The 27,414-nt window shown below is 41.4% G+C and overlaps 1 protein-coding gene across 11 annotated transcripts in view; it reads right to left on the minus strand.

Annotated features, from left to right (window-relative positions):
• Window positions 1-27,414, minus strand: part of HMBOX1 (homeobox containing 1) — a 124,891-nt gene that overhangs the window by 62,321 nt on the left and 35,156 nt on the right. For 9 of the 11 annotated variants that reach the window (XM_074820303.1, XM_074820294.1, XM_074820302.1 and 6 more), the window contains exons 2-4: window positions 15,616-15,699; window positions 2,647-3,126; window positions 623-708 (exon numbers count right to left, since the gene is read on the minus strand). In XM_074820303.1, coding sequence (XP_074676404.1) covers window positions 623-708; window positions 2,647-3,126; window positions 15,616-15,638 — 589 coding nt within the window. In that variant the 5' untranslated portion in view covers window positions 15,639-15,699. Of the gene's footprint in view, window positions 1-622; window positions 709-2,646; window positions 3,127-14,368; window positions 14,451-15,615; window positions 15,700-27,414 lie in introns of all 11 variants that reach the window. The other 2 variants (XM_074820298.1, XM_074820299.1) reach the window with 2 other exon arrangements.

The following is a 27,414-nucleotide window of genomic DNA, read 5'->3' on the forward strand; positions in this document are numbered from 1 at the left end:
GAAGTGGTACCACTGCAGCCTGTTCACTTGTCTTGAATGTGAAGGAGATAAGGCATGGAGCAAAAGACAAAAAGAGAACTACTTCTAGGTAAAATCTGAGCTACTATGGTCATCCCCTCAACCTTGAGTCACTGATTGTGACTCAAAGGCAAGTGATTGAAAAACTTCACACCATCATAATCTGACTCCTGGATGTAGTGATACCAGCTATAGCTGTGTCTCCCGACTTTTCATATATATTTTATAATATAAATATATATTATGTATCACTCCATACACAGAGATGCAGATACGCATCTATTCGCCACACTCAACAAACAATTTAAGAATTAAGGAAAACCGTTTTCATTTTAAGATATCGGGCTTATTATAATGCTGTAAAATAAAATCTGCTAGCACAAGCCACAAAAAAAGAAAAAAAAAGAAAAAGTGATTCACTGGGGAAGTTCCATGATGTGCGGGACAATGGGTCTTAAATCAAAGGCATACATTATCATGACTAAGCTGACAGATCTGCACTGCAATGCAGAAAGCCAAGCAATATTCCAACATCTGCACCGTGCACGGATAGGCAGTTAGACACAGTTTCCCAAAATGAAGAAAGGACTCCCCGAGCTCTTACCTGTTACCTGTGCAACGACTGCTTGGGAAATTCTCCGATTGGCTAGGAAGGCTTTGATTTCCTCCTTTATCACACTGCTGTCCCTCCTACCAAAACAAAAAAACAAAAGAACACACAAAAAGACGGACAGACCAAAGTGCACTTTGAAGATGCAAAATGGCTTTATTTCCTTTATTTAGGGGACAGGGAGTGGGGAAGGCAGGCATTAAAATACTCAAAGTGCCTCACCAGTGGACACTTCTTTTAACAAGTGTCACGTTTGATCAAAGTACCCTAGCAGGGGAATGGATGACTCATGTCCTATATAATTCATATTAGGTGCAGCACTGCCATATGGAATGTACAAAGTTTCATTACACAGGGATGAATAAATCTCTCATACCAGCATAAAAACCTCAGTCATAAAAATGAGGCACAAAAATAAAAAATAAAGGATAGCAGGGTCTGCATGGTTAGCTACACAAATGAATATACATACACAAACCTTCTCCAACCTTTCAAGGAAAAGACCCAAAGAAGAAAAGCTTTTGCAACCTCTATCCCCCCACCTTTACTTGCTTAGTCCACAGCTTGCACTGAAATGAACAAGCGTCAGTTATTTAAAGGCTTTGTAGGATTTTTACAAGGTGTGCAAAGATAGTTCAGAAGGGACTAAAACTGTGCTAAAAACAAAATAATTTGGAGGTTGCACAGGGACTGTGATATACAGCAAATTTCAATTACAGTAGACACATACCTTTCCCTACTCTTCCTCCCTTTCTGAGAAAGGCAGACAATTAAAACCAGACTTTATTAGACTTTACTATTTGGTAATTTTCCCTTCCCCTTCTCCCCTCCTGCCCCAGCAGCAATCAAGACAGATTCAAGCTTGCAAATGTAAATGCAAAAGAAATGCTATGTTGTGGGTTCATTTTTATTTCTGTACCCAACACATCTTCCATATGCCTGCAAATAAAAGTAGTTTCAGTTTAAATAAGCACTAAAAGCATTACCTGAGACTCATTGCACAGGAACCCAAAACTCAAAGGAATGATTAAACTTCAGTAACGGATACTCCTGTGTACTGCTATACTCACCACCTTCCTGCATTATTCCATTATCCTGCAGCTGACAGTAAATGAGGTTGATCAGCTTTTCTTACTGCTCACCTCTAATCCTCTCCCCAAAAGCCACACCTTTACCCTAAATCTCCAAACTACTTCAAATGTATTTTCACCCTGGAGCTTATAGACCCTAGTTCTCTCATAGGTACTTCATAAATGCTGCAATTTTTGGGGTGAGGGAAAAAAAAAAGATTCCAACATTATGACCAAAATTGTTTTGAGACATTTGGCCTTTCCTCTTATTTCTTTTTGTCATCAAGCCCACTGACTCTGACTTTCATCCTCAGTGGTATAATCCCCCTCCTTTTATCTTTGCCATAACACTGAAAAAGAAGCCGTTAAAAGTAAAGGAAGGTCAGTCTGGAAAAACAACCCCAACTGGCTCTCACTGAAGACTTCTGCTTCTTCTTTATTATTTGTATTTTCCTACGCCAACTGCAGACTGTGCAAATCCCAAAGAGAGTCAGCCCCTACCACAAACTATAAACAGATAACATACACGCTCTGCGGATCCCAGCAAAAAGCATTAACCAAGCAGATTCCCTACTCCCCCTGTATAAGGAAGGAAATACAATAGGAATGAAGTAGAGGAGGAGGGGTCATGTGCATTGACAAGTCAGAAGTCTTCTGAAAAAGAGCAGGGTGGAAACTTACTGTGCTAACATTGATTTCAATTTTTGGTACAGCATGGGAAAGAAAGTCTTTCAACAGTAAAAAAGACTGTGGGATACCCACACACAGCCAGGGGTTGGTGGGAGACACTGAGATAGTGACCATCAGGGAACTAGCAGGGGAATAACTGTCTAAAGCAGTTCCTGCTTTCTTGGTAACAACCTCTCACTACTACAGCAGTCCTCCAACATGCAGATTTCTTCTGAGGGATTTCTCACTCTGACTTTCCAATTTACAAAGACTACTAACCTCATCAGTTCCTCCACTTTGTCATCAATGTCCAAGTCCTCTTCAGAAGCTTCAAAACTGTATGACCTTTGAGCCAAGCTGTTTGCAAGTGGGTAGCGGGTAGGTGACATCTTCCCATTGAATGCAGACAACCTCTCGTTACTCTCCCTCCCGTTCTGATTAGTAGTGCAAGGCTGTGGGGAGGTATCGTAACTGTTGCTCGGTGATGGGGACATCCCAGAATGCTGGGTCTGTGTTGAAGCTGTGGCTGTAGAGGAAGATGCTGGGACATTGTTGGTACTGTTGCTGTAGGAACCACCTCCGTAGCTAGACCTTCTTCCAAATTTGTCACTATGCTCTTGATCAAGACGATCCAAGGTTTCCAGCGCGTGGAGGATTTCATGTCTGGTCATTCCTGTACGTCTCAGGCGCTGAAGCAGGTCTATCTGCTCTATGGTAAATCTTGGTTCGTCTGTGTAGTGAGACATGGTTTCCAGCAGACTAAAAACAAGGTAAAATGGAAAAGCAAATACTTCAGTTCAATAGTTCTCTGCGGTACATGAAAAGTACCTTACATGCAGGAAAGATCAATTCTGGTCTGAAACTTTGTCACACATGACAGAGTCGGCAGCCCAACAGTCCACCTCCAAACAAGCTCAGCAGGCAACCTCCCCTGCATGCTAGACTCACTATGTAGCAGAAAGGCCTTTTTTTTCTTTTCTTTTTTTTTTTTTTTTTTTGAAGTGCTCAAATAGCATTTCTCTCTTCTGCTAGCATTCTCTGCACCTTCTACAATAAACCTGCAGTTAGTACCCTTTTACTTTTGATAAACCACTGCTACAGAGACACAGTGGTTGCTCAGTAATTAAGGCTGCAACTTGATTTCAGGCAAAATTTGCCCATTGCTAAGTATTCACCAGACAGAAATTCCATATTCCAAAAGCGTTAGGTTGAGGCCAGAGGTTGCAATTTTCTGGAGAAGTTTTAACCACTTATGACGTCAGATTTCTGAATCTCAACTCTTTCGAATCTTAAGTACAAAGAGTTCAAGTTGCCCTAACTTTTTGTTGCTACCTTGAAAAAAAGAAGATAAAAACATACCTAGCGGAAATTCTAGTGGCCCGTAGGACCAAAGTGGATTTGACTGAAGTCCCATTTCTGAAGTTTGATTTCTGAAGTTAGTAACTTTTGAACCTGGAATGTTGTCACAGATCGCCTGCCCTAACAAGGAAAGTGCAGCACATCCAATTACTACTGAGCTTTCATTTAAAGAAGTAAGTCTACAGCCTTTTCCCCTCCAAAGGCAGACTTCTCATGTAACTCGATCATCATGGTGGCTCATCAAAAGCATTTTTAACTCCTAAACTTCCCAAGGTGCCAGAACAATGAACATGTATTTGCTGCAAACCCCAGAAATGGAACTAAAAAAAAAAACAAACAAACTACAATATGCTCCCTTAATTTCTTTTCCTTCCTAAGTCTCCTCACTACAGATCTAAATGTCATACAAATGACAAGATCACCTCCTTCAGAACTCAAGATCTTGAGAAGAAGGGATGGCAGATGGAAGGCAGACAGAACTTGGCAAAGAGATCCAGTCATTTGCCATCCTTCTTGTGAATCTTCTTATGAGTCAAGGGTTTATTACAATTCCTGCAGGAGAGCAGGGTGAAGAGATCACTCAAACTCCAGGAGACATGACAGAGCTAATGTACAATCCCTACGAGCGAGAGCACACAAACAGCAGCCTCAGGGAAGTCAAGGAAGAATTCCAAGGACCCTGCGAAAACGAGAAGAGGGATGATGGCTGTCATGATGATGCTAGACCTTCCAGGGACAGGGCTGCCTATTTCTCTTTGCAAATTCTGAAGATCACTCCTCATTTCCATTTCTGCACTGGCACAGAGAAGTCCCCAACAGGAGCTACAGAGTGACAAAACCTTTTCAATTGCTGCATTTAATCTTTTTTCAGATACACGAATCACAACAAAGTAAACCAAGACTGTATTTTGGAGGTGTAGCAAGGGAATCTCTTCAGGGGAGTAACATCTCACAACACAGACCTGACTAGGCAGTGGGAACAGGTCTATCCTCGAGTCAGAGGGTATGGCCATGTCAATACTAGTAAATTAAACAGTGCCCAGGAAGAGGCACCGTAGCATCTACACGGAGTCGTCTGCGGCATTATTAAATCACTGTAACTGTCTTTGGCACAGTTTTGGTCCAGCACAACCAGAGCACTCCTGACCAATTTTTACAGGCTTTTTTCAAGATTCTGCATGGAACAGAAACCATGAACACCCTGTTTGGATGCAGCCACTCCGTCTCAAGGCTAAGAGAGTCTGGTAGTATGAATGTGGCCAAGTGCCCTTAGGGTTGAAGAACAGCACCGAGAACTGGCTCGCTTAGTAGAGCTGTAGCTAGAGCGTAGCTGTACAGACATGGTGCTACGAAGCCAGGATGCATGAATCCACAAAAATGGCATTTGTAGCCTGGAAAATACAGAAAGGAGAAGAAGCTCCTCATCAAGCAACTACTGAGCCCCTTTCATTGTTTCAACAGTGTGTATGTGGGAGAAGGAAGCAGGAGGACAATGCAAGGGGATGACTCCCATCCAAGAAAATGACTGTGAGAAGACGGACGGACCACAGCCATATAAGTGTTTCAGTCCAACAGGAATGTGCTGTCCTTTGGACAATTGATTACTCAAAACGTACAAGCCATTTTAAATTTTAAAAGACAAGCACCCAGATTATTCTACTAAAAGGAGGGCACAGCAGCCAATGCAGCAGTAGACTAGCGACTGACTGGAATTGTAACAACTAAAATTTGGAAGTCGCATCTCAGACTGAGACGTTCAGAGCTTGACAAGGAGCATTTGGAAACGGACACTGTGTTCTAGGTTTGGCCTCTGCGTTGGGGGAGGCAGGGCTGCTCAATCCTTTTCTCCAAGCTTTGTGAGAAGAGACGTGTCATGCTGACTTACTGACTCACATCACAAACTCCTATAGAGCCTGAAAGCCCCCATGTCAGCTCTGAGTAGCGTGGTTTTCAAAGAGAAAATCTCTTCTTAAACATCTGGCCTTGAGATGGTTTTCACTAGATAGGCCAGCTTGCCTTTCCTTAGAGACAAACCCATTTTTGGCATTTCTTACTATTTCTAATGTCACCACTTTCTGGATCATTTATCTGTCAACATCAAGTTTCATGTGCTCAAGTACTCTGTTGAACCGGAGAATTTAATGAACTAGAACCTCCATCCAGAACTACCTCTACTCAAACTTCCTACTTTACTGATTCTTCAATGTTTAATACTAAAACATAATTTAGATTATCTAGTTTATTCTCCCATTTGTCAAAGACCTAGAAACCCAAAACTTTTGTCCTTCTAGTCCCATGAACTGAAAAACTCACACCTGACAAAAGCATGACTTTCTAGATGGCTTGAAAAATGACAAGTAACACAGAACTTAGCATTTCCTGCAGCAGCTTGTGGCCATGGCCAGTCATTCCCTTTAAAATCTGGGTGTGATTCCTAATTTGTCTAAAATGTCAGCCCTGAGTTTCTAGATCTGGGTTCTCAGGCCAAATTAATCTCCTTTAGTGAATTACACGTAATCCTTTAGTGAATCCTAAGTATCCGTTAGTGAATTACTGGTGAATTACACATAATGAACTGCAGTGTTCTTAGAAGCAAGAGAAATGGTTGACCTTCTGTTGTATGCAGCTGTATGTGGGAAAGTGATCTGGCCTCCACTTTGTCCCACTTTGATGCAGCATAATTTCAATCACACAGGGATGCAAGGGCTGCTGGACAAGGCCATCCTCTGCCATGAGAATAAGACAGTCAATGACTTCCAACGTGTGTCCTACAGACTCCTGATAATCTGTGCACTGCTTCTAAAAGGCTTGCAGAAAGTAATCCAAGAACAGCAAACCTACGGTCAAATTAAAGCCATTGTAATATGTTTAACACAATCACTGGGAAAATGTTAGCTATTTAGGAAAAAAAAAAACCACCCCAAAACCAAAATGAATGATCAATCCATCCATGCAATGTATTATTCTATTCCTCCAACCTTTTTAGACAACTTTTGTATAATTTTTCAACACTTAAAAAGATAAGAACATCAAAATCAGACACAGTGTCTCACTGGTCTCACTTATGTCATATACCCACACAACACATACTGTATCTGACATACTTCTTACTGGTTTTCTTGATGTTGAACTCCTATTCACATTTTCATGTGCTTTTCTACACAAGCATGAGATCTAGAAACAGTATTTCTGAGTGAGTTTTATGTATTGAAAACAACTGCAGGAACTGGGAATTTTCCATTAAAAACCCAAAACAAATATTGCAAAACGTGGTATTATTGAACATGTTCCAACATTGCCAGCTATCTACTGCTTTTTAATGAATAACTACAGTAACATTATTTAGAACTGTTACTCTTGCAGGGCTTCAGTTGTTTCCCCTTTTTAAAATATTTTAATAAACTTACACTGTTTAAAGATCAATTTAAAAGGAGTTAAGTAAACCAGCCATTTTAGAATCATCATAATTTCATTCACCTCATTAATTAATGGATATTCTCCACTACTTCATCCCCCCCATATTGCTGTAAGAGCCTCTTATCCTCCTGAACTCCTCTGGGTAGCTATAATTCAATTTGCTTCCCCCCTCTTTTTCCTTGTGAAATACAATCAACTGCAAAAGTAACAAGTAGTAAAATGAGACAGCAACAAGCAGAATGATGGGGGGTGTGCAGGAGAACATAAAATAGCAAATACTTTTCCTGAGACTGTGGACCGACTGCTTTGCTGTAGTCAAAGTCTGGCAAACTTTGCTGCCAGTGTAGCAAAATATCCTCAACGCTATTTTAGCTTATAATCACATGCTTTATCTTCTGATCAGTTAGCAAAACCCTCACCCGTTACAATGGGCTGTCAAACTTCCTTGGGGAGATATCTGAAAGAGAGAGCCAACCAAGGGAGAACTGCCATGCATTTTTTTCCCTGAAATTTCGAAATCAAGACCTCTGCAAAGTACTAATTAGGCTCAAAACTAAATTTGACCAATTTAACAACTGAATCTGGCCCTTAAAATGAATCAATTTTAATTAGATCCTGACAGAAAAAAAGGTAGCTTAAAGTATCAAACTTATTTAAATTTCTTACATTAAGTTGGCAGTCACACCCCAAGTAACATGGACCAATTCCACTTACTGCCTCTTGGTATCTATAAAGCATTAAAACTTCATGCTTATCTTTCGTGGCTCATCCAAAAGGAACCTGAGGTACCTGAATATCAGATTGAAGGGAGAATTCTAAGGAGCTAAATAAAAAAACCCCTTATTTTCCCTCCCAAATCCGCAGATATAAAATAACCAGCAGGTCTCAACCAGCCAGATGAAGCATCACTATTTTTTACTTCTAATGCCACTTTCTGAAGCGAAGGCTGTTTAGGGGCGTAACTGCTCTCAGTACCGTTGCTTTTCCTGGTCATATCACCAAGACTTATTTAGCCTCTTTTTTGAATTTCACCCTTTAGATAAGGGGCTCTGTCCCCACTTTGAAAATACTGATCTTGAGTGGGGGTACATAGCCAGATACAGAGGTGTTCTCTTCCCTTATCTTCCTGCATCTCATAGAGAAAAGGAAAAACACAGCAAGGGTTTCTCACCTACTATCATAGCCCGAACCCACAGAGATACAAGAATCATTTACCCAACACTAACTTTCTAGGTGATGGAACACAGCAGAATAATCCCATCAAAACAGCCACGAGCTAAGTCCATGTCCAATTGAACTTGCAGAAGTTCAAAGCAATTCAATTACCCATTTGGGAATAAGGCCAGACACAGCCTTAACACCTCTAACACTTGAGAAAATGGCTCTGGACTCTTTAATGATCACAAGAAATAATTTTTTCCACTCTTCTACTCACTGTACATGAGTAGGAAGTAGACTAGCATCACTGAAGAGATCCTCTTCTGCAGAAGTCCTTCTCCAAATTTCCATTAAAATTCACTGCTTTATCTAATAAGCTCTGCAAAGCTCAAAATTTATAAAACCAGTTGCACTTTTTGATATAAGACCTATATTTGATATCGTCTGCATAATATGGATGTGGGCTAGAGCCAAAGTGTTCAGAACAGGATACTAGGTCTGGTAATTGGTTTAAAAATGATTCTGATAAAGTCACATCAAGTGTGGCAAACAGGATGGGGAGAGATGCCAACTTCTACCCTTCTTTGACATATGGCATATACTGCTGGTCCAGGGTAGGACCCCAACAGCACTACACTGTCCTGTTAACATTATCGCCAGAATTTGTAATTTTATCTTTTAAAGCACCATCATTTTTTGCAACGTTAACATGCACTTTCTTGGTGTCACTGAACACAACCTCGCCCTTTCCATGGAAAGGCAAAATCACAAGGTAAAGTTGCAGCTTTTCAGCTGTAGTTAGTAGGTTATCCCAAAGTATATAGCAAAAAGATTACTTTCTACAACTAGTTAACTGAACAAGTGTTTTAACTATCACAGTCTTTCTCACAGCTTGAACTCCTTAGCCTGCCAGGTTTTTTCCTGTGTGTATGTGCATATAGTACCAGCGAGAACTGCTAACAACTGTGGAGATGGACGTCCTCCAGCTATATTATATTATACTAAAAACATATAGCAGAGAGAGCAGCTGTGCTGGCTTTGCATGCCCAGACCCCAGACCACGCACCGGTGTAGGGATCCTTGTTTGGCATAACTGGGCTGCTCTATTTCCCTTCTACATGAGGTCTCTGATCTAGACAGCAAGCAAAAATGGGTATTAATGATGGCATTGCTATTTCCAAAGGCAATATAATTTGCTTATCAACCGACCTGATATTCAGCAACCAAATTCACACAAATACCGCTCTGAATGCTTTTTATCAGAACCAATGACTACCAAGAAACTCCCCTTCTGTTTGCCTAGTCTGTTAATTTTTTAATCATGCTTTACAATATGCAAGCTTGTTTCTCCCTCCATACATTTTCATGAGAACCAAGGACCCAAGCAAAGTTTCATTCACTCCTTCTTTCTTTTCTACATCTCACTCACCATTACCCATCCCAAAGGATGCAGCTGGTTCTTACAAGATGCTCAAGAGAGAGGCTTTCATTCCGAGCTGTAGTTGTTCCACGGAATGGTTGATGTATATCACAAAGTAAATGGTGCACACCACGCACACGCAAAGACTGTGACCCATCAAGTGCAGCTCTAAGGCACTGTTGGCACAAAATTGGGAAATTTAGGGCATAACACTATCTAGTCCTCTGAAATTCAAGCTCTGGCCTTTTCTGTTCTTACTGAACAAATGCATCTCCTTTTATTCACAGCCCATTTAAATATTTCAGAAACACCCAAAGCTTTGCACCATATTAAGCAAAGCTGCCTTCAAAACAGTAGTTGATGCTATGAATTCTGGGGCGCAACACAGGATTAAGGGTCTGACTCATCTGAGCCAACACTTATGCTCATCAGTTGCAACTCCAGTATTTTCAGTGGAGTTGTACCAGTTTTCAAGAGAGAGAAAAAAAATCAGGCCTCAAGTGCTCATCATGTCAACGAACACAGAGCCATCCTTATCCATACGTTAGCATAATTATCTCCTGCAGTTGCATCTCTTAGTTCTGATTTTCAAAGAGGACTCTACTCCCATTCATCCTGATTCACAAACAAAATGTAATGCTTGTAATGACTGCTCTCATCCCAGGGAAACGAAAGCCTCACATTGCAGCAAGGAGTGAAATCAGACTACAAGCTGATCTATCGAGGTTAAACGTCACCGGTTCTGTTTATGAATGCAAAACACTGTCTTATGAATGCAGAACACTGCCGTACGCTTTCGATCAAAATGGTGACAATTAATAAGAGCAGCCTGAAACTTCTGAAAATAAATCCAACGTAATCAAATACTCACCGCTACACAAATTATAGAAGGCAAGCTGAGAGCAGAATATCAACATATCATTTCTTCAGGAGGCTTCAAGTTTCTCAGCTAGTTAAAGAGCCCCAAACCCAGATTCACTACTTCTACATAAGCTCTTCTTCCACTCAGTCTTCAAAATTCTTCACTGCCGATAAAATATTTTTTACTGGATGCTGGCACACTGGCGGTAAGCAAACACTAGCAGTTTTGACACTGATTCCACTTGGGTGAGTAATTTACTCTGCTTTATAGTAGACACTTTACATCTTTGGGAAGGAGAGAGAGAACTTGAGATTGATCTTACAAGGCAAAAATATAATATAAATTCCAATTATTGTCATAATCCAAGTCTTACAAAAGGGACTGACCTCTGACTAAGCAGGGGGCTGGGAGCCAGATACTTCTGCATTCTACTCAAGGCACAGACTGATTCACACTGACACCTTATCTGTCTAACCCTAACCTTCCCTACTTCTAAAATCTGGACTTCCTACTATTGTTGCAATTCTACAGCAACGAGGCAGGAATTCAAACTCTGAGGCTGGATTCAAGGGCAGAATGAGGGATCAGAAGGACTAACAGAGAGAAAAGCTGTAGTGGCAGCTGAGTGCTGAACCAGGGCCCAAAGCCCAAACCTGTGCCACGAGCAAAGGAGGAGCTCTTGGATTTGGGAGCTGAAGACTAAACTTTGGATATATAAACCCTGTAACAGCATCAGGGCAGGACTTGTGAGCTTGAGTTACGCAGCTAAGCAAATCTCACCAACACACCAAAATACTGTGTTAAAGAAGAAACATGAAGAATAGAGTCATTGTGGCAACAAAACTGAGACGTGGGCCTAACCTAGACACCAGACTGGCAAGTCACCTATTTTCAGCTGTCAAGATTACAAAGGTAGGTATACCGATGTCTTCTGCCTCCTCCGCTTCGCTTCAGAATTTGACCAATCCTTTACTAAAATTCAGACAGAATCTCAGAGTTCTTCTCTATTAATTCTGTTAGCTGGAATATCTAAATACTTGAAACACGTCTTTCTATAGAATATCCCTGTGAGGCAGAGAAGTAAAACTATGCTAATTTTTGAAGACCAAGAACTCACAGAAAGGGGCTGGCCTTCAGACAAGCCAAAATGACTTGTTCAAAGTCACACAGGCATTCTCCAAGAAGGTAGACCAAGTGCCTGGGCACACTTTGAGCGTTTTCTCACCACACATACAGCCATCCTACAGGGTCCATCTATAGCATTAGATATGACAAGGTGTAGGACAAGTTTCAAGGAATGCCATCACCAGGATTTTCACCACCTCTCTTCCACACATAAAGAAAAAGAGACATTCTGAAGTATTTCAGGCACTTTCATTCTCCCTCAGGATCTATCACCAGCAGTAACAATCAACACACTTTAAGAGAAATTCGTTACTTCAGGAAACTAAAATCCAAACCCAGCAAATAACTGAAACTCACCTACCCCCAATTTTGTGCTTAGCTACAAAGCAAATTTTTTTTCCACTAGAAAACAGTTTGCAAGTATAGTTTAACTGGCACAGAGTCTTCTTAGTGAAGACAGACATTATACTTGGAAAACAACTCAGGAATAGGTAACAGTGCCTTCTTCAAGAATATAAATCATAATGGCAAAAACATGGGCTTTTGGCCACAGTCGCTTTCATATCAGAGTTTTATTTTACTTAAAAGCATTTCAAGAAGAAACACACATCCTAGTTAATGCTCTTAAAGCAACAGACATCTCTTTGTGTAGCCCAGACCTCAACTAGGGAAATTTCCTCTTGCATGACATATAGATGACCCAGTCTATATTCCCAGGACAAGTCCAAATCTTTCTGTGCCCTACTCGGAGCAGGAGGACAACACCTACAGATGCAAGTCCTGAGGCTGCAGATGCCCAAGAGAGGGTAAACCACCTATGACCTGCTCTTCTGCATAGCTCCAGAACACGGTGGAAATCTCCACAGACCAGTTCAGTTCACTAACCCAGCAGGAAAATCAATCAACCAGTCAACCAACCCACGTGTAGCTAGGTTCTGCCTGGGTTAGCGAGCTGAATTAGCTCAGAAAAGGCTCTGATGATTGCTGTTACCAACTCAACAGATGGGGACAAGCCATTTGGCCAAAAGCAGGTGTTAAGAGGCACACAGGAAACAAGGTTTCTTTTAGGCCCCTTTCAGAGCCGCTTAGCTGCCTGTGAGGTCATGAATTAACTCATCTGGTTTATCTTAAAGTAAAACTAAGGACTCAGACAAGACACTGTTTCAGTTAAGGAAGCTTAAAATGCCAACTGATTATTCCTACAGCCACCAACTATTTACATGATACCTTGTCACTGAAGACAAAAAGAGCAAATTAGCTCAGTCCTCCTTCACCCAAGTTTAATTAACATGTTTCGTGTCACATTTCAAGGAAGCTGGACAGTTAACAGCTCAGCCATGTGGTGACTTTCTAAGCCGCTGTAACTCCGCTGTCTGTTCTTCAACGTGTGCTGACTTTGGTATCGGTTCACATACTTGCTCCTTTCTTTCTGTTGTTCTTCCTAAATGATGACAAGGCTTCAATCTAGTCCTTTTTCATCTGCATTACTCACACTGATTTTCTTTCCACTCAGCAGGCTTTTACTCACTCCCAAGACAGCTCTGTCATCGCTGGCAGTCAGATTCATAAGCACTGGCCTGATAATTCAGGTAAACTTTAAGTGATAATGTTGAAACTGTCTAGTTCCATCAGAAATCATATTTTGAGAGAGAGTTTGAAACATGCAACACAAATACTGATGGTCATATCTCACTATTAACACATATTAATTAATCAATACTGCCGTGAGCCTGTGAAGTACAAGTAATTACTCCCATTATATTTATGGAGAACCCAATAGAGATATACTTGCATTGGCTACAGAAGTACTTAGTTTCAGACAAATGACTAATTCTTCTGAGACCAAAATCAAGAGTCTTGTGTTCACACCATGCCTCAAATTCCTCTCAAGTACTGACTCTCATCCAACTGTGGATAAACTAGGTAGGTGAAATGGTAACTGCAGCCAGCTGCTACTTTGCTCTTCTGACAGAGGATGCTGCCCCATGGCAAGAGTAACCAAACTGCTCTCTAACCATGGTAGTTTTAAGACTGTTCAATTTTAATCTTATTCAGTATTTAAACCTTTTTTTTAAAAAAAAAAAAAAAAAAGACTCTGTTTTCTTCTTTCTTCTTCTAAAACCACAATGCTCACTTATCCTTTTTAAAAGATATCTATGGTTTAATCTGGAAACTTCATACCTAAATGGGTCATCTTGGTCCATTTCCTCTAATTTAATACTCTCTAATCCCCTCCAAATAGGTTCACCCCAGCTTTCACTCAGTCCAAAATTATTCACCTATACTTATATTGCATTCTCAATGACCGTACTAACTGCACATAAAATGGAATAAATCGAAAAAGCTGCTACTTCTCTGATGGAGGGTGGCAGCTGATTAACAGGGCACATCAATGTGCCACAACGATCCCACAAAGCAACAGAACAACGCGATATCCAACTAAAACTGCACAGGAGCAGAACATGACTGAAATCTAGCTAAAGCACAGGAAATTAAAACTATATATAATTCAGTTTGGAAATTTCTGTTAGAAGTCTGATTCAAAGTTAAAGCTGACAGACTGTCCTTGTGCTTACACAAAGCACAGAGGAGCTCCAAGATCACTCTGCAAACTCTGAATTACCAGTATAATAAAGACGCACAGGGCAGCGTGGCCTTACCTCCAGACTTCTTTCCTGCTGTGAACTAGATCTTTACAATTTCAAGTGGTGATTTTAATACTGAAATCCAACATATTTCCAGCTAAAAGAAAGAAGAGGAGGTGGCTCAGGGGACTGGCAACAAAGTAGGAAACCACTAATTTTGAATAGAAGACTAAGCCACCAGCAACAGAAAATAACTAATTAATGGTTGTATCAAGAAGTCTTTTTGAAATGCACTGGTAGTTTAGTTTCCAACACAAAACCCCTGGCAGTCATTATTTTTTGCTGGGACTCCCTCTACAGAAGTCTGTGACTGCGCTGCCACTTGCACTACGGATGTCCATGTGCCAGATGAATAATATTCATCCTTGAAATAATCCATCTGGGAAAACTTGACTGCATTCACAGCAGCCTGGTTTCTTGCTACCTATTCTGCAGACAGGATTTCTCTTTCCAACTCAGTCTGACAGAGGTGCAATCAGAAGTCAAGAAGTCAAAGAATCTCAAGACTGACTGCCAGTGGACAAGCATTTGGTCGTGCCTATAAAAGAGGTATGGGGAACAGCGATACAGGACTGGCCAGTGAGAGATGGATGACAGCACAGTACAGGTCAAGCCTTTCCTTTCAGCCTGACAAGCTGCAAACTTTGAATTCATTTGCTTATTTAGTGAAGAAACAGCATGGATACCAATTACACTCAAGATTCATGACAGAAGTCATTTAAAAGAACAAACTAATAGGCTCAAATCCAAGGATGAGATTTAGACAACTTCCAATTCCTACTGGGATTCATACAGCAGTGGTTGCTTGGACCAACACATCCAGTTCTAATGTTAGGTTAGATGCCCTAGGTTTTCTGCCTTTGCTGTATAATACTACATTAATGGTGTACTCATCTCCTTTCACCAAGTCTGTAGTGGTGCTAAACTCTCTTGCACAGCTCTAGTATCCCTCTAGTATGTTCAGTGGATGTATGGAGATCTCTCTTTTATCAATACCTTTTCCTCTGATCAAGGCTGAGTTTTTAAGTACCACATGATTTCCCTTCTCTTTCAGGGACAGAAAAGCAGAACTAACATATCAGCCAGACCAAGTGACCAATTAAATACTACTAATCCCTGGTTTAAATGTCCAGCAATTACCAAACCAGTGGAACTCTTCATTTAGCCAACTGCTGATAATCGTTGTAACCATCTGTCTGCTCTTTTTAGACAAATTAACATAAAACTCTTAATTTTTGTGGTGTTTTCTAGCTCGTACTTACACTACTGGAAAAGTTCTGAGCATACTTTACATGGGGATGGGCCGTTATAAAGCCTCTTGAGGGTCTTCAGTGTTATTCACCATTCTGTAAGACACAATGAAAAGACAGAAGAACATTAGAGGTTTTTATGAAAGGCAAATACATTCTGACTTCTTGTTACCTGACTTACAATTAAACAACCGGCTTAAAGAGGGCAACGTTACAGCAGTTTCACCAGACAGTAGCACCAAACCACTTCTCATTAAAAAAAGACAGGCACCTTCAGGACCCTTCTCAATCACCCAATCCATCCCTCTGCTAAAAGGCAGTAGAATATATACCAATCACTAAACATAGCCATGGTTAAGAAAAATGCTCCCTAGAATCACTGGATTTTCTTATATCATCTTCCAATTCATTCTTTTTTTTTTTAACTGGCCCATTAAAGCCTCACCCTCTTTCTTTACTTTGTCTTCAGTGGGGGCTTTGACATGGTTTGCAACGGACTCATGGTCTTAAAGTCTGGCAAATATTCTTTTATATCCAAACACTCTATGAATTATAATGACAAGTTATTAATGGATACTCCACAGATCTAAACAAGACCAACCAGCTGAGTATTCTAAGCTTGTGTGAACCCATAGGTTAAAAACTGGAAATATTCAATCACATTACTCTGGATAATCTGTAACTAATCCAGACCCCACGTATTATCACAGACATAACTGCAATGCACATGGTAGATTCCTAAGGAGAAAGTTGATGTCTGGTAGACTAATCAGTCCAGAGACAAAAATTTAAATTACAATTGATTTCTTTTGGCCACAAGTAAATTAATCTATGCAATCATTTAGCCTTATGACAGTTACCTACCCTTTCAACTCACAAAAGCTATTAAAAGGATTATTTGGCTAACATCCGCAAAGAGCTTAGAAGACAGGTACTATGTTCTGAAAAGGAATGACCTAATAGAATTTTCTTTAGCTATCGCTGCTGATGTCTTTCTCCACAAACTAACATGGGTTGAAAGTGCTTCAAAAGTCAAACTTTAACTAACGGGAAAGAGAAAGGCAGGATGTTATATCCAGCCAGACACAGAAAGAATTAGAGAGAATATTTACACTTCAGGCTACGGGTGTATGAGAGCTGGAATAGAAAACAAGTGGGTAGGGTTGCACAGGGGTTTGCATGGAGTAATTTACTCTGCTCCATGAAGAGATGTCTGTAATATTAGCAACTAAGCATTGTGGACAGACACACCCTGGCTCTTCTCAGTGGCGAAGGGTGATCCAGACACTATAGCACGACTCTTCCTCTGTCAGACCTGCTAGAGGCTTTGGGGAAGATCTGCACCTATTCCAGATGGAGTCCACTGGGCATACACAGACTATACCATCATCTACGTGGCTTTTTTCTTTTTTTCCTTCGTGAAAAAAAACTTAGGAACTCTCAGGGCAAAAGGTTGGGCTGAATGAGCTTTTCCAGAAGTAGCAGCAGTCAAGCTTCTGGCCACCAGTTTTCTCAGGGGGTTAAAGCCTGCGCCCACATGATCGCTCCCACCCAGATGTGGCAAAGGAAAGCGCTGGGTGTTTTCAGGGAGGGGAGTTGCTGAGAGCTGGCTGCTGCCATTTCCAAAACAATTCATTTGGCCTGCATCTAGGTCGTGAGTTGCCTTCTTCCTCTCCAGGAAAGGAGGTCACCAAGAGCAAGGTCACAGACAAGATCAGCGGTCCCAGCAGACTGTCACAGGTCATGTCCTGTAGCCTGGGAGAGAAACCGTAACACCGAAGTACTGATGGGTGGAAAAGACAAACACTCAGGTCCCTCGCAGTCAGCCACGCCAGACCTTTTAAAGATAGATAGTTCTACACCAAAACACTCCTCTCTTAAATTTCTTAACTGCATTTAAAACATATTCCCCGAAGCAGTCACAAAAAATATGAGATCATGCTGTTGACTTATTGCCAAATTTAAAGTTTAACACAGAGCGCTGTTTTGTTTTCCAAAGAGGAACAAATTAGACTTAAATATATACAAACTTTCTGAAGGTCAGAGGGGCTAATGATAGAGAACTGGATTCCTCAGAGAAAGATTTGCTTCCAGGGTGAGGACTGTGGAAGAAGCAAAGAACAAAACCCACAAAGGAAAGGAAAGAAAAGATCACCTTCCATCATCATGAAACGCAGTATTAAAACTGGAACACGAGGAGATGAGATAGAGAGCCAAAGAAAAGGCTGCAGTAACTCAGGTGTGAGATGACAAAGGCAGGACAATGATATTAGTGATACTAATGGAAGAGGAAAAAAAAAATGGTACAGACCTCAGATGTTATAAATGAAGAGCCATTAGGATCTAGACCAAATTTGGGATGTGAACAGAGGAGGAAGAAGGAACTTTTCCAAGACACTCCAGATCTGTGAGCACAGACAGAGGCTGATAGCATTTTGGCAGAAATAAACAGGAGAGAGTTCATGAGAAAATAAGAGAAATTCTCCATTTTTGCTATGTTAAAGGTTGAGGCAGCAGTATTACAGTCTGAATGCAATCGCAAACTGTCGGAGACAGAGCCCAGCAGTAAGGCAGGTCGGGGAATCCTCAGGTCTGCCTTGGTAGCTGGACTTGTGAAAGCAAATGCAGTTACACAGAAAGAAGAGGAAGCTAGTGCTTCCTACGTCTGATGCCAGAACAGAACGGCTGCTATTGAAAAGGGTTACAAATAGGCTTTGACTCAACATTGGTCTAAAGTTCAGTGGCAGAGAAATACCTTCCCCGCCCCCATACAGATGTAAAGGTTGATTAAATGTTTTTGTAAGTTAAGGGCACATCAGATGGGAAACAAGCAACCCCTCACCTATAGTTTTAGTCAAAAATATTCAACTCAAAACAACATAACTTCCATCACCAACAAATCACGGTTCTGAAATCATTAATCAATATCCCTCTTTCCCTCAGTCTCCTTTTAGCATAAACCGAAGCACCAAACCAAGTTTGATCACAGCAGCAAAGGCAGGTGTCACTACTATCTACAGTTGATAGGCAAGTAAGAACTCACAAACCTTTGCCCTTTGCGCATTATTCATTAAATAAATTATCTCCTAACAGAGGGAAAACACTACCAGCTCTCCTTCCTATTTCTGGTACAGACAATAAAAAAAATTCAATATTAATATGGAAATCATGGCCACAGTTGTAGAATCAGATGTAATGAACAATCTTGTCCCCAGCTTAAGTTGCTATAAAGGCAGCTTAAATTTACAATGGATGAGTCTTCATGGCAATCTGTTTTTCAGATATTAAAAATCTCATTTTCTTGCTGCCAAGGACAAGTGGAAGTGCGAAGCACTGGAGTATCAACTCTGCATTTGTCTCACTTGACATGAAATCATTCTCATTTTAGTTCAGATTTTTAATACATTCTTGGGATCCACTTCAGTTTTCTTCATTTCTCACTGTATGCAATTAAATGTTTTGAAGTATAGTTTGCCCTGATCCACAACACCCTGCACAAGCAAGGAGAAAGTCACTTGGTAAAGATGAGGCTGATATCACTTATTTGGAAAAGAAATTAATTTTCCCTTTTAATTTCTGAGTGAGTCACACAGTAAAAAAATAATGCCATTGCTTTGTATTTCACTAATACATTCCTTGGTAAGTTCTTAAAAAGGGCTTTACAAATAACAAATTAAAAGCTTTTGTCCTTAGGAAGGGAAACATTTTGTCGAAAGTAAAACATGAACAGATGGGCTAAATTCTTGGCTTAAAGTCACACCGGATAGTATCAGTGGCTGAACATGGTATCTGCCTAAGGACATAAGCCCCACTACCACAACTGTACCAGCTACCGAAACGCAGAACAACCAAGTTTCAGCTTGCCGACAAACCTGGTGCATTGGATGGTGAAGAAATTCAGAATGAAATTCTACCACTGCTGAATTCGCAATAAAGACAGACTCCCAACCCCACGCATAAATACAAACCAATCCTCTCCTAGAAGTAACAAAAGACTTCAAAATTTAAGTCTTGTACTTAAGGTCTGTAGGAATCGCCAGGTCTTCTGGCTGGACTCCGTGCGTGTGTGCACTCGTGTGCGTATGCACGTGTCTATAAATATGGGCTGTTACACTTCATCCGTTTCACCTTCTCTCCAGTGAGGCCAGCATAAAGGAAACCAAACCTGTTACCTGACTTATGTCCACAAGACATCTTGCCTCAAAACCAGCAAGGGACCAAGGATCCATTCATGCTAGTTCATTCAAGTGGTTAACCACCCTCTCCATTACAAATTTGTACTTGATTTCTACTTTCAATGTGTCTGGCTTCAGATTCTAGACATTAGCTGCTGTTAAACCTTCCTTTGCCAGCTTTATTCTTGGGAGATGTTCAGACAGGCTGTTGTTTATCCGGTGCTTTTAAAACTCCAGGTACTGCATTTGTATCAAAACTTTAAGATAAATTCATCTGGGTGCATGCACAAAAGTAGGACTAGTGTCCAAAATACTAAAGCTAATCTAGGACTCTCTAGCCCATTTTCCCAAAATAGGCCTATTAGAAAAAAAAAAATAAAAATGCTCTGCCATATGACTTGAGGATGTGTTACATCTGTGCCCTGGAAAGCAAGGTTAAGGACCTTCTCTAAGAACTGCCACCTCCTGAGCACACACTGCGACTTGGCGATGTGCAGCAGCCAGTTTCATGCGGTCATTGTACCACAACACAAAGAGAAGAGTTGCTTCTTAAATCTCTCCAGACTTCAAGTTATTTAAATATCACTACTTGAAGTTAGTACATTGATCTGTACCTCGAGCATGGTCTTGTGCAGACCCTCAAGAAGGTGCACAACAAGCTCTCGTCAAGTCATTGCTACACAAGCAACGCAGTCGCTGCATCTGCTGTGGCTTCTGAATTACCTTGAACCGATGTTTGCAAGGAGCCTGTTGGCTCCTTGGTACCAGCTGCAAGGTACCAAGGCACGAATTGCTATGGCACAGATCTGATTTTAAGGGACAGGTTCTGACCTTCTAATCACCGAACGGTTGAGGATGGAAGGAACCTCTGGAAGTCCTTCTGTCCAACTCCCATGCTCAAGCAGGGCCACCCAAACCCAGCTGCCCAGGACCATGTCTAGATGGCTTTTGAGTTATCTCCAAGGTTTGAGACTCCACCACTTCTCCACGCAACCTGTGCCACTCAATCAAAGAGCAAGAAAGCATACTTTTTATGAACACAAAAATTCCTGAAGAAATTCCTCAGGAAGTTACCTCCAAGAGTGTTTTCAGTCTTATTGTGACTGTGTTGGTTTACAAAACCCCTTACAGTACAACCCAGGAGAAAGCCGTATTTTGGGATTATGGTGAATAATGTATATTACGAATACAGAAGCATCTTGCCAAGCTTACATCAAAAATTTTTTTATGTGATCCTCTTCTTCCTCAGAACTCTTTAACTAAAGGGAAACCATGGAAAGAAGCCTTTTCCCCTTTAGAAAACACACACCTCAATCTTATGATAAAGCTGCAGTCGGTAAACTTAAAAAAGCAAGCAAGTAGATCATGGTTTCCACAACATGCCCTGCAGTAGATCTCCACAGAACAATTAGCCAAGAATTGCAGTTAAAATTGTTTCTCTCCTTTTCCCTCTCCAACCCCACGCAAAAGAAACCTCCTTACCCAAATTTAGTGGAATTGCCTAGAAGGCCAGCCAGAGGCCAGGCTCCATTTTGAAGCAGACTAGCAACAGATCCTCTCTACAGAAAGACTGAGCTCACAAAATCATCAACTTTCCCAAACTCACACAGGGCTTCCAGAAAGGCAGAAAAGTTCATCTGTATTTCACTGGAAAGGACCCTGAGTTACTCCAGAAGTCCAAGAGATTTGTAAAAGGCAATGCAGTCCCAGCAAAAAAACCGTAATTTAGTATTGCTTTGTCCTTAATGGCAGCTGGAAAATGAAATGCTGTCCTCAAGATACATCTGCAGACACATTTCAGCAGAGAACCCCAGGTTATATTTTCACTATTGCTTAAAAACCAGCTTCCAGCCCTAACATATCAAGCACCTATGCTGTGGAATCTCCCAAATTTCAGCATGTTGTCCCCTCCAATCATGTCTAAAAACTTGCCTGGAACCAAAGGCCAGACTTGAACTGGCTTTTCTGGCTAAAATTACAAGTAGTTCTCACAGAGGAAGACTGACAGCAAGGCACACAACTTCATGGTTAACAGTGATAGCTAACGGCTGCTACAATGACCACTTCCTTAACGATCAAATACATTATCTTAATCCACTTAGATCAGTTTGAGCGCTGAAACATGTGAGGAAGAGCGAGATGGTCATTCACATGTGAGAGAGAATTTAAGGAGATGGTGACTCTCAGTTGAATGGTCCAGTTCAAAATGTTTTGAGGCTGCATTGCAACAGAACAGAAGCTGTCATGAAATCACTAACTGCATGTCAGAAGACAACAGGCAAGAGCAGAGGTGAAGGAGCACTCCAATGCCAGCTAACTCCCACAAAGCTACAATGGGCAAGACATACCCTAAAGTAGAATGAAGACTTAAAGCCCTTACAAGCCAACAGTAGGGATTATTTATACCTTGAACTCTGTTGATACGTACACCGTAGGGCATATACGTTCATCTGGACAAAACTGCAGATGGGAGATTGCCAAATCCTCAAGTACAAGCCCAGGCCAAACATACAATAAATGAGAGGCTCATTCAAAAAAGATCTCAATTAACACTAATTACCTTGACAGTTTTCTGCAAGGAATACAGTGACACAGTAGCACTGGATATGCCAACTCAAATAAGATTCTATATTGCCAAGCACAGTATGTGCATACTGCGAGTATACCTCCACCGCAGAATATTGTTAGATGTGAGCATCTCTAATTCCTAAATCTATTCAGGCAGGCTCATATCCAGTCCATACCTGTGTGGTTATGACCGTAATAATGCCGCAGTTAAATTTCTCACCAACTGAATTACTATGCAGTATGCTGTGGAAGAACTTGACCTCCTGAAGTGCCCCAAGCTCACCACCTCTCTAGTCTAGCTAGCACAAAGTATTGGTTTTGGCACAGAGGAATTACCCTGTTTGACTGCAATTTGGGTACAACAGGATGCAGACCGAGCACACTATGCCCAAGAGTGCACACTAGGAACAAGAAAGAAAGGCTTACAGGTCTCAGTGGGGAGCTCACTCATGTTGGAGAACAACCAGACAGTTGCCCTGCATGCCGCACATGGCAAGAAGTACCCAACTGAAGGAAAACCAGCACCAGGAGCTGAAGCACAGCATCCTGCAGGTCCGAGATGGTCAGCAGTGCCTTCAGAACATCCATCTGGTATATAAAACTTTGATAAAGTAATCTCAGCCTGCTAGTAACAGGACACACAAAGATGAGCAAACATATTAGTTTTCCCAGTGTCTTGAGGACAACTAACCAAAGCTATAAGAATCAGTGCTTGCAAAGCTTGGCTTTTGATCTTGCTGTTGTGCAGGTTTACATGTTGGACTTAAATTAAGTCTAGTCTTTCAAAGACTGGTCTTCCTCTTCAGCTGTCAGTTCCACTCCGACCTGAAGCTTTCTTGTCCCAAAGAGGATACAGATGTCCACTACGAAGACTTACGCTCAGTTGCCATGTAGCTCACTGCTGGTGACAGGTGAGTTCAAGAGCACAAAACCAGGAGGCACTGCAAAATGTACAACAGCCCCAAGAAAACAGAGTGTTCATCCATCTGGACAGGCCAAGGCCTTCCTTCATCTGTGACTCTCCAGGGGAGCCCTATGCACCTCAGTAGATGCCACCAAACCTTCTTTAGCAGAATTCCAGAAATCGTACTTGACATCAGGTCACTTGACAGAGGGAGATTAATCTCAAGGCAGGCGTACCACAAACCCTTGGCAGGCACAGAAAACTGCCACTACATGATTCTATGTGAATTCGAAGGTGCCCAAAACAAGATGCATACATATTCAGCTGAAGTCAGCTGAAGAACCTACGCCCAGATGCTGACCTAAAGAAAAGAAGTGAGCAGTCTATGTGCCATCACTAGTACCAGGAACAAGCACGGAAGAGAAATATGTAATGCCTTACAATCCTTTATTTTTACATTGCTATATGGCACAAAAAAGTATTAAGAAGAATGAGGTATCACTTGGCAATAGCAAATATGCTGCATAAAATTTAAGTATTACCTTTTTTAAAATAAGTTTTGGATTTAAGATCATGTCCTTTTCCCAAACAGTAGTCTGACAACATGCTCTACAAACAATAAACTTGTTAGGAACTCTACAAAACATTAAATGGTGTTCTGCAAAGCTCTGCAAGCTCTCAGTTACTTGAAATAAAATAAGCTTGCAACCCTTTTCCGTCCCCAAACAAGTCTGGATAAAATTGTGCCATAAAGGGAGACTACGAGCATGGCAGTCTCGCCGACGCCTGCCCTCTGCCTTACAACTGAAGGTAGGTTTGATGGACAGTCATAGCGCACCCAGGGCTCCCATCTGTTGTTCACTTCAGAATACGATTAGTTATCAAGGAATCCACACGTTCGCTAGTGCTGCTGGAACTGGGCTGGGATCTGGCAGATGTGTCCTCACTGCAGCAGCAGATCAAACAAGTCTCCTTGCCCCTCTCCATCCCTATGCCCTTGTCAACTGCTTGTTTTTAAAATACTGATCTGTGGCTCTAACCTCCTTTCCTGCTTTCCCCTCTTCCTCCTCTCTGATGACCCAGACTTTGGTCAGGTCCACCTCCAAGTACCACGTCAAGCAAACATGTTTTCTTTTTCACATGCTTTGCCAGAAAGCCTGTGGGGCTCTTTCACCCCTGCAGAGGTACATGGTTCAACAGATGCACGTGGAAGAGGGCAATCTTTTTTCTCCAAGGTAAAGCTGTATTCTGGCAGATTTATTCTCAAGACACTCCATCTTGTTTGTACCCACTGACTAGTTCAGAAGGCACAGACGTGATTTCGGTCAGCAGACTGGCAGTGATAGAAGTGTTCTGGTTATACTGGTGTTATGAAAATAAATCAAAAAAAGGGGGGGGGACATTTAGCAATGTGCTTTCATAATTTCAGGGTTTGAGGCACTTCATTATTTGGAATAGCATGCTTGAAAAAGAACAATATCTGTCTGTGAAAAGGACATTTGTTTGTTTGTTTGTTTGTCTGAGGTGTTTTTCACGTCATTACTTATTGCCTGAATAGCATATAAATGAGAGTAAGAGATCAGTAAACTATAGGCCTTACTGCTAGAAGTACACCCCGTACAGAAACCTCATACGCTCTCTTACACCTCTGTCCAAATAAATAAATAAATAAAATGTTCCTAAGCACCTATTAGAAGTGGCAATAACATTCCAGCAAACAACTGGATGGATGCTCAAAGCAGGACATCCTAACAGCAAGCAGCCACTTCCCCTACCTGTCCCTTTAGTCTAGACAGCACGCCCCAAATGGAGATCGCCTGACGGCAAAATATTATTCTTGCAAAAGGCTTCTCCTGCTTAACATATTAACAGGGATTTATAGGAGTGACTGTCTGGAACACTGCTTAACAATGCTAATAGCAGAGTTCCAAGAAATCAGTAGTTTGGCAATTACAAATACAGCAATACATGCTGAAATATGTGCTCATGCTTGCTAAACTTGTAATCCGAGTTTTCTTTTTCTTTTTTTTTTTTTTTCCCTCCCCATAATAAGTGGTTTAAATTTAGTAGGAATGATTCACTTAGTGCAGGTTTGCTTGCCTTTTTTTTTTTTTTTTTTTGCACTTGGAATCCATCTTGGATGACATCTAACAGGAAGATTGGAGGAGGGAGGCAGAATCTGGCTTTCTAAAGAAAAGCCAGCCCGTTAAATGCAGTGTTTTCCATAATTTTGCCATAACTTAAGTATCTATATAACTTGGCAATTTCTTCCTGCAATGAACAGCAGATACAGGGCAGACACATACTGAACCAGTACTGTAGTGCTGTTTGCTCTAAGCTGGGTTTAGGCCAAAAAAGAGCCATTCCCATGGTCTTAAGACATACCCCATCCCCAGACAGTCTGCTCCGACATCGTGATTCAACTGCAGAAGCCTCCTGTGCTCCTCTCAACCTAATCAGGCTGAGCAGCACCTTTGTCTTGTACGAGCCAGGCTTGGAGACAAGGACTATGCATCCGTTTGTGAATTTTGCTTAAAAAAAACAAAAATCCCTCCTACTCTGAAGCTTCGATTATGGAAGTCTCCAATTTTGCTGGTCTCATTCATAACTTTGAGGGTTTCTCCCAGAACTCATGATCTTTGCTACAGACATGGAAGAATTAACCCAAGTTTAGGCAAGCTGCATTGCCTAGCCAGCAGCGCACAGGGAAGACAGGGCTGTTTAGCCTCTGCACACTACCTACCGCTGAGAAAGAGCCGTGTCCGTGGCAGAAAGCCTTGACTGCAGATGCAGAACTCTGGCAGGTGGCTTTTGATGCATGAAAGGTAACTGGGAAGGAGGTAGGCAGAAGAGCAGATGATATCAGAAGCTTTGGGACAGCACTGTAGGACTATTACGGCAAAACTTTGCTAAATATATCTGCAGTGCAAAGTAGGTGGGTCAGAACATACCTCCAAGAGAAATCCATATTTGGAAGCATAGCCCAAGTGGCAAGCTATATGTTCAAAGTAGGTATAAGCACAAGCATAAGGGCTTTAAGCAAGAACACTTGAAGGATTTGGAGTTTCCCTTCCCCCCCGCACACATATATATTCAGACAAAAGCACAAAGCAAGCCTGCAATGTAAAATACTCTTTAGGAAGCAGGCCAGAAAAATAAACAGATGCACAGAGAGGTGAAGTGACCTCCCGTCTCAAATGAAATTATTTAGGAAGCTTGGAGCCAGCTTGAGACTCTGAGCTACCGGCCTACATCCTCACATCCTCTCACCTGTGACTGGGCTGAGACTCAGCAACTCATTCCACATGTGACACGCAAACCTGCTGAACTGCAAATGGTGAGCCAGTTATTTCCTGAAAGCACAGTACTCTCAGAGCTATGTAAAGCAGAATACTAATTCCAATGTCAAGAATCCAGTAAGATGAGGACGAAAAGCAGAAAACAGAAGTTTTATTATGGAGATTTCTGAAAAACTGATGAATTTTGTTGGGCTGTGACAGTTCTGCTGAATTCTCTTAGAACAGGAAATCCAGCTTCAGCTGTGGGAATGTATTGGAAGCGTTGATAAAAGCCAAAATTGCAGAACATTTGGAAATGCATAATTTAGTAGAGGACATCCAGTACAGATTCATAAAAGGAAGGTCATGCCTGACAAATCTGCTGAAATCCTTTTTATTATACGACCAAATCGTTAGGTTAGACAAGAGTGAAACAGTGGACATAAGTTATCAGGATCTCAGGAAAGCATTTGATTTTGTACCACTCAGACTGATTTACAAAGTCATAAAGCATCGTGCAGGGAAAAGGAATTGAAATGGATTAAAAAACATTCTAGGGATAGGAACAAAAGCAATGCAGTGAGCGGAAGGAGTCTGAAACAGAGAGGTATAAAGGTCAGTCTACTGCTAAACGCATAAAAATGGGCTCCAAGAAGGGTAAAACTTCAGCTCAGCTACCATTTTAGAGGCAAGAATACCCGAGTCTGGTGACAGAACTGCAGAAGAGCATTACTAGCGGTTGGTAAATTAGCAGGAAATCAGGTGCAGAAAAAGATGGATGAGTGAGGCTCAGCATTTGACAAAAGGACAGAAAAGGTGCTGCACCAACCTGTGGGATTCACTTGTTCTAGAGCTGACGTGTGAAAGGACCTTCTGGCTGGGAATC

This window comes from Strix aluco, chromosome 3, assembly GCF_031877795.1.
Source record: "Strix aluco isolate bStrAlu1 chromosome 3, bStrAlu1.hap1, whole genome shotgun sequence".
In the NCBI taxonomy this organism is placed as follows: domain Eukaryota; kingdom Metazoa; phylum Chordata; class Aves; order Strigiformes; family Strigidae; genus Strix; species Strix aluco.